The 13722-nt window shown below is 39.7% G+C and overlaps 1 protein-coding gene across 3 annotated transcripts in view; it reads left to right on the top strand.

The window, feature by feature from the left end:
• LOC112141155 (protein tyrosine phosphatase receptor type Z1) overlaps nucleotides 1-13722 on the top strand; it is a 64868-nt gene that overhangs the window by 20994 nt on the left and 30152 nt on the right. For all 3 annotated transcript variants that reach the window (XM_024264226.2, XM_024264227.2, XM_024264228.2), the window contains exons 3-6: nucleotides 3322-3384; nucleotides 6337-6516; nucleotides 8729-8880; nucleotides 12004-12099. In XM_024264226.2, the coding sequence (XP_024119994.1) occupies nucleotides 3322-3384; nucleotides 6337-6516; nucleotides 8729-8880; nucleotides 12004-12099 (491 nt within the window). The remainder of the gene's footprint in view (nucleotides 1-3321; nucleotides 3385-6336; nucleotides 6517-8728; nucleotides 8881-12003; nucleotides 12100-13722) is intronic.

The following is a 13722-nucleotide window of genomic DNA, read 5'->3' as shown; positions in this document are numbered from 1 at the left end:
AATCTCCTATTTCACTAGTACCTTTTACAGTATGTGAACTGGATCAGATTGATATAAATATATTAAAAACATATGGTAGATAATTAATGTATTTCTAAACAAATGTGTATAAATGTGTAAACTCAAAATTGGATTGAATTGAAGAATCGAAAAAAAAATCAGAATCGATTCAGACTCTTAAGAATCGCATTGAATCGTTTCTAGAAATTATAATCAATGCCTAGCCCTAGTATCAACAGATGAGTCTCTGAGCTGAGGATACAAGAGGAAGAGTTGGTTCCAAGTGAAAGGCTGTTTGGATCACAGAATTTACAACATGACGGATGCAGAACCTCAGGAGTGGACGTAGAGCTTCCTGTTGCTCTGCATTGACTGATTTTATGTTTAGCACACAGGAGATCTCTGCATACAGCTGCGTATGAATCTGAAATCAGAGACCTTCACTCAGCCCATTCTCCAGAACGGGCCTGGTTCAGCCAAACGTTCTGCATCCTTACAGGATCTGTAGCCTCTCTCAGCTGGACAGGATGGTCTGAAGCAGAACCTGAACCTGTGCAGACCTTTAGGGCCTTCCCTCTGCAGACTGTCAAATATAATCTGGATTAGACTGCTGTCACCCGCAGAGCTTAGAATAAATAAAGTGTTACACAGCGGGAGACGTCGTCTCTTAATTTAGTGAGGACTCCCTGACCAGCTAGGTCAGACTGTGACCCCAAATGTGGTGAGAATGCTCAAAACACAGACGACTTCTGGATGTGTGTAGGTGTGATGGGGGGGTGTGTGGTTGTTAGGGTTACTGTTTAAATACATTTATTTGTTGTTCTTTGTTCATACAAAAATCCATCCATCCATCCATTTTCTTGACCGCTTCTTCCCTTTCGGGGTCGCGGGGGTGCCGGAGCCTATCCCAGCTACTGAAGGGCGAAGGCGGGGTACACCCTGGACAGGTCGCCAGTCCGTCGCAGGGCCTCAATCACACACAAATCCACTCCCACATCCACACCTAGGGGCAATTTAGAGTCTTCAATTAACCTATGAAGCATGTTTTTGGACGGTGGGAGGAAGCCGGAGTCCCCGGTGAAAACCCACGCATGCACGGGGAGAACATGCAAACTCCACACAGAAAGGTCCCAGCCGGGATTTGAACCGGGGCCTTCTCGCTGTGAGGCGAGAGCGCTAACCACTGCGCCACCGTGCAGCCCTCATACAAAAATTAAAAAAAAAAAAATAAAAAGAATGCTATAAACAATAAGCGTCAGACCAAAAATATGTCCTTTTTACTAAATCAGTTCAAAACCACAAACAAATTTTAATAAAAATAAGTAATTTTTTTCTAAAATCACAACCCCTTCTCCAACCGATCCAAGTTGCTTGTTTACAGTTTAAGTTAACCTCTATTTAGTGAATCTGTCAAATGTTTTATCCTTGAACATTTTTTAAATGTAACTGTTTGTGCATTAATATAACTGATACAATTTCTTTAGATCAGATAAATCTGGAATCTTAAAAAGAGAAGTTTCTACAAACAAATTATTGGTGTGTTCCGTACTGCCTTTGTATTGATACTTTTTTCTGTTTTTAAACAATGGCTTTGTGTGGGTTTTTTGAACTTTTCCTCAGACCTTTTTTTTTTTTGAGAAAAGGGAGTTTACATACTAAAAAAGGAAAGATAAATACATAAATAAAGTATGCAAAGAGTTACCATCCCACAAACAAAGCCTTTACTCTGTAAATATATGTACTGATCTTCCTCTTCAGGAGTCCATATGAACTTTCCATTTGAACTTTTCATCCATTATGACTCCAACAAATGTACTTTTACTTACATCCATAATGCTGACTTGCTCATTCAAACTGTGACAACTACTGAAAATCAAAAGCTTTAAAAAAGGTTGTTCTCATTGAACCAGTTTTTAGCCTTTATTATTTACTCTTTTATAGTTTCTAATAATTTAGCCAAAGTTGTGGGGGTAAATAGAAGTGTCATCTGCAAACAATAAAATTATATTAATTTGGACACTTTGCAGATATCAGTAATGAACTAAATAAAGAGTAAAGGACCTAGGACAGATCTGTGGGGAACTCCACTCATCACCTTTTTTCAGTCTGAATTTTGTCCATGTACTCGCACAAACTGTTGTTGATTTGTTCAACATCTTGAAATCACTATAAAATAACTCGCTGTTGTGAGTTTGGGTTAATTTCTTTGTTTAGAAAGCTCCATATTGCATTTATTTTCCTTTTCTAATCTTTTAATGATCTTTAATAATGTGGTAGTTTTTTTTTATTTTTTTTTCATTAAAATGTTTTGGTTTTTGTAGTCTTTATGTAGTGTTTCTCATTTCTCTCTCTTCCTTTTTTGCGTGTACATATCAGTTAATCTTCTGGTCATCCAGGATTTAGTGGATCTTGAAGATTTCCTAGTTAATCTTGATAAGAAGCTATTATAATAATGAGAAATACAGACCCATTAAAAATATAATATGGTAAAGAATATTGATTTTCACAATTCTGATGTAAAAAAATGTAACTGGTAAAGGTTGCAAGTCAAGAATAGCAAAAAAACAAAAACAAATGATCACTAAAAAAATGTATTTGAGCAACAACTTCCACATTGGCAGTGACAATATCTATCAGTGTCGCACATGCGGTTGTGTGATTACTGAAAAATGTGATCCAGCAGGCAATAAGATCCAACATCTGATCACTGGATCTGCTTCTCATAGCTTCCATAAAGCTTTCTCAGTATTAAAATGCTCCACCTTCACTACAAAATGAGATGGTTTATACAAACTTGAACTGATGAGTCAATACTTCAATAAAACCGACACATCCCCTGATCCCCCTCATTCTGTCTGACAGAACCAAACCCACGTTAAAAAAAACAAAATTGATAAAAAAGCAGTTAATTTACAAATAAACTTAAGTTAATTTAGACCTCTGTTCATCTCTGGAAAATAATTGGATAAAAACAATGAATTCAATGTATCAAACACTTTTTTCCCTTCAGCTTTTTTCTTATAATGAAGGTTTGTACTCTGGTCTGGGTTTGGTGCCTGTTCACTGCTGAAGGAAAAACAGAAGCAAATGAAGAAATAATCCACATCCAGTTTTCACATACAAAGACATTTCATACTGAAATCAAAACTTTACACAGTTTTATTTTTCACCTGTGCAATGTACACTGATCCCTGTATTAGTTCTATTTGTTATGACAGATGTTCACTCTTTAAAAGATGTTTGCTGCTGATTTTAAACAAATGTGATGTTCTGAAGAACCTCCCTGATTCCCTTTAGTAACATCTCCTTCTTTTCCTGCAGCTGAGGCCTACACACACAGAAATCCTCGCAAGTTCTCAGAGGACATAGACTGGTCATATGCTGGTGAGTTTAACATAACTTTAATCCAGTGAGGCTTCTTCCAATCTCAGAGGTTGCTGGTTTTATTCTTAGGTTCTACAGCAGAGACTGTGAACCGAGCTCTCTGCAGGTGTCAGCTATAGAATGCATTCTAATGCTGACAGCTTTAAGGGCCCACTCTGGAGAAAATGGTGTGTTTAACATGTTCTTGTAGTAGTTTTCTGATAATATAAGACATAGTTAAAGAAAATTCCAATTAAAGTTGTATTTCTGAGTATTTTTGATTTCAAACTGTTGTGAATCAGGAGCAAATGAAAAAGCTTATAGCTTTGACATAGAACCTACAATGGTAAGCCTGAAGCTCCCTGCTCTGCTCCATTCTGATGCACCCACTTGCAGACAAATAGATCCATGAACGTCTTTGTTTTCCTCGTCTGAGCTGGAATCTGGCTGGATAGCTCTGATATTCACTTCAATTTAATTTTATTTATATAGCCCATATCACCAACGAATTGCCTCATTGGACTTCACGCCGGTGATTGTACAGAAGCAGAAGGTCTGTGATTTAATATAAACAATAGCTAATTGCTAAACTAAACAGACTAAATAAAACTGTCCTTAGACCCCCCCTAATGGTAAGGAAAACCTCCTAAAAAACCTGATTCAGGAAAAAAAAACAAAAAAAAAAAACCTCAGGGATACCGACATGAAGTAGAGATCCTCTCCCAGGGTGGACAGACGATTTACCAGGACAAGAATTAGTTTATCTAACTCTACAACTACTTATTTGAACAGAGTTCAGCCAGATAGGACTGGAGGAGAGGTAGGGGCGTGGCCCACGGCCAAGATGAGTCAAGAACGATCTACCTGAAATCTGAAATCCCTCCCCCTCCCCCAGAAGGGAGGGGGAAAGAGGAACAACACATGAATCACACTGCACCAAACAGAAGCACAGAGAACTCAATATAATAAATAATAAAGAGGAGAGGTGAAGTACATGAGAGTAGGGAGCTGAACCCCAGAGCTGATGTGGAAAATAGCGATGACTAAAAATCTGAATTTTTTTTACTTAAATACTGCTCATCATTTTTGTTGCACAGGTAATGTTAGACTAGGGGTGTGAGGGACTGTAAGCTAGTGGAAGAGCACATAAACAGAGAGCTCTCAGTTGTGGGTGATGGGAAGTGGGGTTGGGTTGTTCTATGCCAATATTCCCACTCACAACTCAGAGGTGAATTCCTAATGAACAACTGCAGAATCTTATGTCCTAGAAAACCATACAAGCTTTTTGATTTTGGATACAAATAAGATAATTGTAATTAAAAGACGATTGGGAACACTTTGAAAATAGATCAAAGGATGATTGGAGTGCTTTAAAACACCTACATTTTCTATATATTTTTTATTGAAAACTGCAGGTTAGCGTTTAAAAAACAGCTTCAGGTAAATTGTGAAGAAGCAAAAGTTTGAGGAACATAAAAAAAGTTCAACCTACACATTATGTCTGCCGAAGAATAACTTGCTTTGATGATTTGTTTTTGATCAGGTGTCATTAGAATAGCAAATAGAAACTGAGATGTAGATAATCAAACCTTCTGTACAAAGGTTTTAGTTTCACCTTTCGTGTTTATATAATATGAGGAACTACAATAAAAAAACAGTTTCATCATTTTTTCATTGTTGTTATTCTCATTCAGGACGCTGAATGGATGCTGCCTCATTAGATCAACACAGGAAGAGTTTAAATGTAGAATAAAGGGTTAGCCGTAAGCTCATTGTAACCTCAAAATGGAGCTTAGAGGAACTCATCCTGATTTCTGAGCTCCCTTAATTTTCTAATCTGAATTTGCTTTAGAACGGATACTCTTGTTAGACTAAAAGATCCTTTGGGATTTAGTCGTTTTGGCTGGTTAGCATCTGTCTGCTTCACGTACTGGTATCTGAAGAATGTTTCAACATGTAAAAGGAAAAACAAAGGAAAAACAAATCACTCTTTCTAATAGTATAAAACTGATTTCTGTGGGGATTTTTCAGGCGGTCTTTGACTCATTTCTGGGTGTAGATGGACAAAAGTCAATAATAGGTTTAGTCCAAATCAACCCCCCCCAACCCCAACTACTACAAAACTATATAGTGCCGTGGATTTTAAAGGTAATTCAGACCCAATGCTCACTACTTTACTTTTTTTTTTCTAAACACCAATTTCACGAAGTGAAAACTGAATAAATATGAATAAATCTCATTGTGTCCAAATTGCCGCAATAATCACTATATAGTGCATTCGCCATTTTAGTGTTGTTCAAAATCTACTAATTCCAGAATTGAGTGCACTCAAAATTTCCCAGAAGTCTTTTCTGCGAAAAAAGACTGTCCAATGATACTCACTAGATATATAGACCACAATGCATTGCGGTCAAACAATTCCGAACAAATAAACGTGTTTAAATCTAATTTTTACATAAATAAATGGCCATAAAAACATAAATAAAGTGTATTTTTTTACTTCCAGATGAAACTTTGTGTCTCTTGCTGAGTTTCGGTACATAAGAACCTGGACCAAATGGCTCTTTCCAGGCCAAAGGTTGCAGACCCCTCCTGGTCTAGAGAACCTTACGATGACACCAAACCTTCTGTCTTTTGTCTGAACTGAAGATTTTTGGACAACAAAATCCAGCCAATTATTTCAACTTTTTATCTTTTTTGTCAAGACATGTTAATGTAGTCATTGTGTCTCAGAGCTTCAAACTCTGACATGTCATAAATATTGTTCCATCACTGAATTACACAAGAGCTCCTGCTGTTCTGTCTCTCCTGTTCCCATCTGTTTCCCATGTAATAGCAAATGAAATGCTGGAAATACATCTCAATGATCATGGGAAACAGACGTTTGAACAATTCTGGACATGTTTTTGTTTTAATGTGTTGAAGTGGCAGGGTGAGAGCATTTCCTTCTGACACAACCTCTCTGCCCTTCAGGTACATTAAACCAAAACAACTGGGCTAAGAAGTTCCCATCATGCAGCAATGCCAAGCAGTCTCCCATCAACATCGATGAGAGCCTGAGCCAGGTCAAGCAGCAGTTCCAGAAGCTGACGATGGACGGCTGGGAAGGCCTGACGGGAGACGGCACCGACATGAAGAATGATGGCAAGACGGGTAAGACAGGGTGACTGCAGGGGCGGAGCTTCAGTACGTTTGAGGTCATGTCAGTCTGTTAACATGCAAATGAGCAAAAGATGGCAGGACTGAGTCAGAATGAAAAAAGAGGGTGAGTAGGTTAGCAAATGCAGCATGAACTATGGCTAGATCTCACTGTTGACTGTATATGAGAACTGGACTGAGTGCGACGTCACCCGTAGAAAACAACTTACTTCCGGCTGCAACCAAATTCAGTCGACATCATTTTTCACAATATGGATGCCGCCATGTTGGAGGCAGATGTTGTCAGCAAGCAGTTAGGGTTTCTATGACAACTGCCAGTCAGGGAGGAGCTTGTCTAAAGGCTTGGACAAATCTGTCAAATGTTCAACATGAGACCACACTTTATAACTTGAATAAGTTTCACCACAGAAGAAATATGAAAAGATGTATCAGATCAAAAATGGTTATTCTGACAAATAGAAAGACTGATAGTTGTTTATACTTCTTTATATCATGGTCCGGGTGAATACTCGATTCTGATTGGCTGTGTGTAGATTAAAAAATGTTTAGATAAACCACACAGATTAAAGTAGTTCCAGTCAAGTGTCACTGTGCTAGCGGAAAACTTAAACATAAGCTGAGATCCGTATTTCACAGTTTGTAACAACAGCAATACATTAGAAAAAGGCGGCAAATTTGATCATTTCAAAGATTGGGATGCAGCAGAAGAGAAATAAAAAGGGGGAGATGAGACTCGGAGCACGGCTGTGGGTCGACTCTAAGTCTCTGGTCTGGAATCGTACAATCCAGATCATGTATAAACAGCTCTTACTCAGTCATTCTGAATCAGACAGAGCTCCGCTGTGAGAGCAGCCTGCAGGCTTACCCGGCGCCGTCACGCCAGGGGAGACGATGCAGCAACATTTTGTGGTCACCGGCAGTGGTCAGGGTTCATAAAAGTGAAATCTCCGTGCTTTAAACAGTAAAATGATGGACATGCCAGGATCTCTTTCAAATTTTACGATCAATGGAGATGTCAAATTTGATTTTAAATAATTATTTCTGTCTTTCTATAGCCTAATTTTTTGCTCATAAAAAGTTAATAGGCTAGATATTTGTAAATAATTTGATTATTTACCAATAAAAATGTTCTTTTCTCTCTGAACTGAATAGTGAGGTCGGTGTCAGCTAGCACCTCACATCAAATAGTCCGCTTTTTTGCGGCAAAGCAATCTAAACCAAAAAAAAAATATTTAAAAAAGTACTAAGAATGGATGAATATTTATTTCTTTCATAAGTGACCACGGTACAAGCAGGATAATGCCTTTATAGTGCGCTTTATAAGTAATTAACGCACTTCGCAGAAGCAATCGTTCAGGCTTCCATGTTAATTTCTTACAATGTACATTTCGTCAGGCATTATCCCTTACTTAGAAGTCTATGGGATTTTGGCTTCTTGAAGCCAGCAGTTACTTCCTGTTTGGAAGATAACGTAATAGGGTTCACTCATTCCATTTCTCGTATACAGTCAATGGTTTCCACTTGTCACAGGTTAAACAAAACATCCCTTTGCTAGTAAAGGAGGCTGCTTTTAGTTTAATGCTCTCAAAGCAGAAGATACAGACCAGGATCTGTTTTTATTGTCATTCATGAGTTTTTGGTTCACAGTTTTCTGTCTTCATGAACAGAAGATTTCCAAAAATCCCCAAACTTAAGAATTCAATTTGTATCTTTGTTGTTATTTAGTTGTTAAATACATTCTCTGGAAAACTGTCCAGCTTTTTCTGCTCAGCAGCAGAGATTCAGGGGTAAAAAAATCATCTGTTTTGGCTCGCAGGCAGGTGCATGCAGGTCACATGACTAACAACTATCAACAACAGAGGGTTGATCTGAGCTGTCGGAGCACAAAACAAACAAATCATATGATTTTTCCTGTTTGTCTTCATTCATGTTAAGACACATTTCTGGTGTTCCTGCCAAAAATGACAGAAAAAGCAGTTTTGTGTTCAGGAGTTCAGACAAAGAGCTTCTGAAGGAAGCAGGAAGATGTTGAGCTGCAGGCGTTTAACGTTTGCGTTCACAGAGAAGTTGGCTTTCTCCTGGTTATGTGTGAAGGTTCTGTACGGGAGTGTTAAAGCTCTCTGTGCAGCGGCAGCATCACTTACAATAGGATGACATGTTTTTTATGAATCCATGTTTCTGCAATGTCTTTGTCTTCTTTGTTTAGTGGCAATAGATGTGGATGGAGACTTTTATTTGAGTGGAGGGGGTCTAAGGTCAAAGTTTAAGGTGGGACGCATCACATTCCACTGGGGGCGCTGCAACACCTCCTCCGAGGGCTCTGAACACAGTCTGGATGGAGTCAAGTACCCCCTTGAGGTGAGACGTCCTGCAAAACCGCCCACTGTCACAGGAGTAAAGGATTCTGGTCTGACGTCTACATACAGGCTGCGAGGGGTTGTAACGGATCTCGCATTGGGAGGACTCTGATTCATATTTTGACTCTGACCTTTCAGTATGCTTGTGTGTTTTTGTTTTTTGCACTCCAGGTTTCTCTCATAGTCCACAAACATACTTCATGTTGGTGACTAAATTGTCCCTTAGATGTAGATATGAGTGTCTGGTTATTTGTCTATGTATGCCCTAGTTAACTTCACCTTTCCCCAACTGTAACTGGATAGGCTCCAGCAACCCCACTATCCAGAACAGGAGTGTGAGTGTAGAAAATGTATGGATTTCAAGTAATTAAATCATTCCAATGACTTCAATTAATTCAGGAAAAAAATCTTCATGGTGCATAAAGTTCCTTACTCTCTTTATTTGGTACTTTTAAAATAATAGCTATGAACAAATTAGGATTTTTTATTTGATCTTCTGAGGGTGTAAAAAAAACCCAGCAAAATAAAGTGGGCGTGGCTTCTCCACAGACTGAAAGAAGGGTGCGGTTTAGTTAAAAATGAGTTAAAAGGTGAGGTCTCCTATGACGATCACATAACCGTTTCTTTTTATGACTAAACGATGGGGATCATTTCTGTTAAACATGAAGGAGTGCTAAGCGTGGTTTTCCTTCTGACTGTACAGTAGGTGTGGTTTTCCCAAAGACAACATGGCCACGGTTTTCTATGTAGCTAAATAAAACTACTCTCAATAAAATAGGGATATTGTTATTTCCATGAGTGTTTTACCTATTTGGTCTGAATTTTAATGAAAAACTTTAAAGTTCCCTTTGATATTAGTAATAATGAATGAGAAGTAACACCATTTTCATTAGTTTGATATTATTTTTATTTAAAAATATATAAAATAATAAAGATGAGACCAAATAACAATTTTGGACCATGTGAGGTATTTCCACTATTTGCTGTAATGACGACAGTGACGTCTCATTCTCCTCACTATCGCCATGACGTTGTTCTGAGGCACTGGGTTTCATAAGTGCAGTTTCTGCAGGTACGACCGTCCAGTCTCTGGTTCAGCTGGTCCCAGACGTGCTCTATGGGGTTCAGGTCAGAGGTCATTGCTGGTCGTACCCTATAAGGCACTCCCCCTTCCTAAGTCCAGCTTTGATCATTCTGATACTGTGTGGTGGAGCACTATCATCCATGAACAAAGAGTTGGGGGTGTTCTGGTGGGATTGGGGGGAGATGATGGCTCTATGATGAGCTCAGAACTTGTGTGACTGCCTGGACCACCTCCAAAAACCAAATTGTTTTTCTGGTGACTGGTCATCACCTGCCCAGACTGTTACACCTGCTCCACCAAAGTGAACCCTTAAGACCATATTGACCTTGGCATATATCTCACCTTGCCTTCGCCAGCAACACTGACAACCATCATTTCTGTACAAAGATGACCCGACACTCATCAGTGAACAGGACAGTAGACCGTTGCTACATTGTCCAGCTCACATGGTCTTGTTCTACAAACGTTCATGGTGGTGTCTTGGTGTCAGTGGAGTCACCTGTAACAGTTGTCTGTCATTCAAGTCAAAGAGGTGTAGTCGGTAGTGAACAGTTTTTCTGTAAACCCTCACATCTGCTAAACAGGCTGCAGCTGTGTGGATTTCTTAACTGTGTCTGAGGTCAGAGGTCCTTAGGTTCTGGTCGTGGTCTGTCACAAAGTCTGACTGTGTTATAACCAGGTGTCGTTTATCATCTGTTAAACAACGCCATGTGCTCATGGTCGTTTGAATGATGAACTTGGAAAAATGTAATAATAATAATAATAATAATATTTATTTCTATAGTACCTTTCAAGATAAAAATCACAAAGTGCTTCACAATAAAACACAAGTAAAACAAAGAATAAAACAAGAGTATAAAAAAAGAGTATAAAAACTCAAAATAAAAACATAATTAAGAAAAGGCAATTTTAAAAAGATGTGTCTTTAGCTGCTTTTTAAAAGAAAACACTGAGTCAACCGATCTGAGGCTGAGAGGAAGGGAGTTCCAGAGAGATGGAGCCACTGCTGCAAAAGCTCTGTCACCTTTAGTTTTTAACCGTGTTCTTTTAACCACCAGCAGGCCTTGGTCACATGATCTCAGGGACCTGCTGGGAGCGTACGGCTGCACAAGGTCCTTTATGTAGATCGGTGCTTGGTTATTATCTGCTCTGTAAGTTAAAACCAGGATCTTGAACTGCACCCTGTAGTCGATAGGGAGCCAGTGCAGTTTGATTAACAGTGGGGTGACATGAGAACATTTGGAGGATTTAGTTAAAAGCCTTGCAGCAGCGTTCTAGACAACCTGAAGCCGTTCTAGAGATTTTTTGCTGAGACATGTAAAGATGGAGTTGCAATATTCAAGACGGGAGGAAATAAAAGCATGAATAAGCATCTCCATCTCAGAACGTGATACAACTGGACTCAGTTTAGCAATGTTTTTTAAATGATAAAAACAAGAACGAACAAGTGCAGCAACGTGAGAGTCCAGAGATAAAACTGGGTCTAGAGTTACCCCAAGGTTTCTTACAGAGGGCCTGACAAAAGGGGAAAGTGGACCGAGCCACTGCACTATCTGGGGATGGTATTTGTCAGGAGCACAAACGAGGACCTCAGTTTTATCTTCATTTAGCTGGAGAAAATTGTCGTTCATCCAACTCTTGACCGAATCCAAACACCTGCGTAAACACCTGGGAAAAACAGCTTTTTATAGCAACAGAATGTTGAAATTGGAAAAAAAAAAAAGAATGCTGTCATTGATTCTGCACAGAAAAGGTTTTTCTTTTAGATTTTTTTGGTTTTGGCTTTAATAAGTAAGATGAACTGTACACAGTGAGACTATTGTGAGGAAAACACTAAATGAGGTGTGTCTACCGCCCCAATAGAACCCTAAAAATATACGAAGGGAACCAAACATTGGGTTTACGACATCCCTTGAATTTTTCTAAATATCCATAACGTATGTGGAGTAGTGTATTTGGGAAGTTCCATGTTTAGCCTGTGACAAACAGGCCAATCAGTCAAGTTATTGCTGAACCAACAAACTGATTTTTTTTCTTTAGATGCAGATCTTCTGCTATGATGACACCCAGTTCATCTCCTTAGATGAATCCATCAAGACCAGAGGCAGAATCACAGCGCTCGCCGTTCTAATCGAGGTAAGCTCCTCTCTGCGCTCCACTGAGCTGGTCTTAGTTTTTGGTTTAGACACTATTCACTTTTCAGTATGAAGCCAGAACAACTTATTGCCAGCAGTCAGCGCTCTGTCTCCCCCTCTGCTCACTGGTGGGAGCAGTCTCCAGAGCTCTGAATGCACTTCATCTCCCAGCAACCCCAGCGCACAGTTCCTGGATGCCACTCAGCCATTTCTCATTTACCAATGACCCACATGACAGTTGAGCACTGCTCAGAGCCTCACTCAAAAGGTGTGTTTGAGATAATACAGGTGGACGCAGTGCTGCGCAGATCGCCTGGATTGTGGTGCATGTTGGGTAGTCTGGCGCTTCGCTGGCTGCATGCTGCTGAGATGACTACAAAACAATGCATTGTGGGAAATTGTGTCCTGGCAGTTCTTTTTCTTCAACGTGATGCTGATCAGAAATGACCACAAGTGTACCCTGGGCGCTAGATGACGGAAATCTGCACATTTTGTTACTCTTACAGGAAAGTAGTGAATGACTGATGTAAAAATGGACAAGATTTCAAATATTCTTTGGTTTTGTGTGTTATTTTTGCCTTTATAAGTTAACTTTAATCTTCATTTTATTTATTAAAATTCATTAAATCAACCGAGTGGCTATTTTTCATCTGTTTTTAAAATGTTTATAATGTTAAAAATTAAAATAATATGTTAAAAATGATGATAAAAAACATAATAGTAAAGTTCATACTAAGGAGTAGAAATATATTAAAATTCAATTAACCTGATTTCTTATTCTCGTTCAGTCCCGCTGTTCGCCTTCACCTCAGGTGCCTTTTCCCACCCCCGCCTGCAGACACCTGGTCTCGCCGACGATCCAGGCGAGGCGCTGGGTGATGTCAAACACACCTATTGTGAAGTCTTGTTTGTTCCACTCGGCCTGAACATTGAGCTTTTCATCCTGACCTGATCTCCTGTTTACCTGGTCCTGCTTCGTCGTTGATTCTGCTTGCTTGCCGCCTGCCCCGACCCTTGCCTGGATCCTGACCACTCTGGTTTCTCTTTCTCCATGCTTTTCGCTGACTTCTGCCCTCCTGACCCTGATTTAGATTTCTGGACTTACAGCTGTGTTAATAAACCTCCTGCACTTGGAATTAGCCGTCTGCCTGTTCTGTGACACTTATCATGACAGAAGACCTGGAGGTAGCTCCATCAGCAATGGTTGGAGCATCAGATTGATATTGGGTTGTGACATCAAGGGTACTGTTCCTCAGCAGGAATAGTGGTTATACTCAGATGGAGAGCTGGTTCCCAACGCTGAAGCACTCCTGAGTTTGATTGAGCAAAACAATGTTCTTCTGTTTGTGGCCATCAGGCCAACCTGAGGGGGAAAAGGCTGCAAACTCAGTGGGAGTTCAGTGTTTTCCTGAATGAGTAGACTGCTTCTCCCCCACACTCTCAATCACAGCACTTGTTCCCATCAAAGAAGAAGTAGCAGCTGCTGTTGGGTTTGGATGATAATTTTACTTAGGCACACTCATTCTAGTTATAGTATACATCAGGGGTCTCAAACTCAAATCAGCCGGGGGCCGCTGGAGACAGAATCTAGTTGAGGCCGGGCCGCATCAGGATTTTCATAAGA

Source organism: Oryzias melastigma, linkage group LG6 (genome assembly GCF_002922805.2).
Source record: "Oryzias melastigma strain HK-1 linkage group LG6, ASM292280v2, whole genome shotgun sequence".
In the NCBI taxonomy this organism is placed as follows: Eukaryota; Metazoa; Chordata; class Actinopteri; order Beloniformes; family Adrianichthyidae; genus Oryzias; species Oryzias melastigma.
Note: the sequence above shows the minus strand (reverse complement) of the source record. Positions and strands in the feature narration are given on the sequence as shown.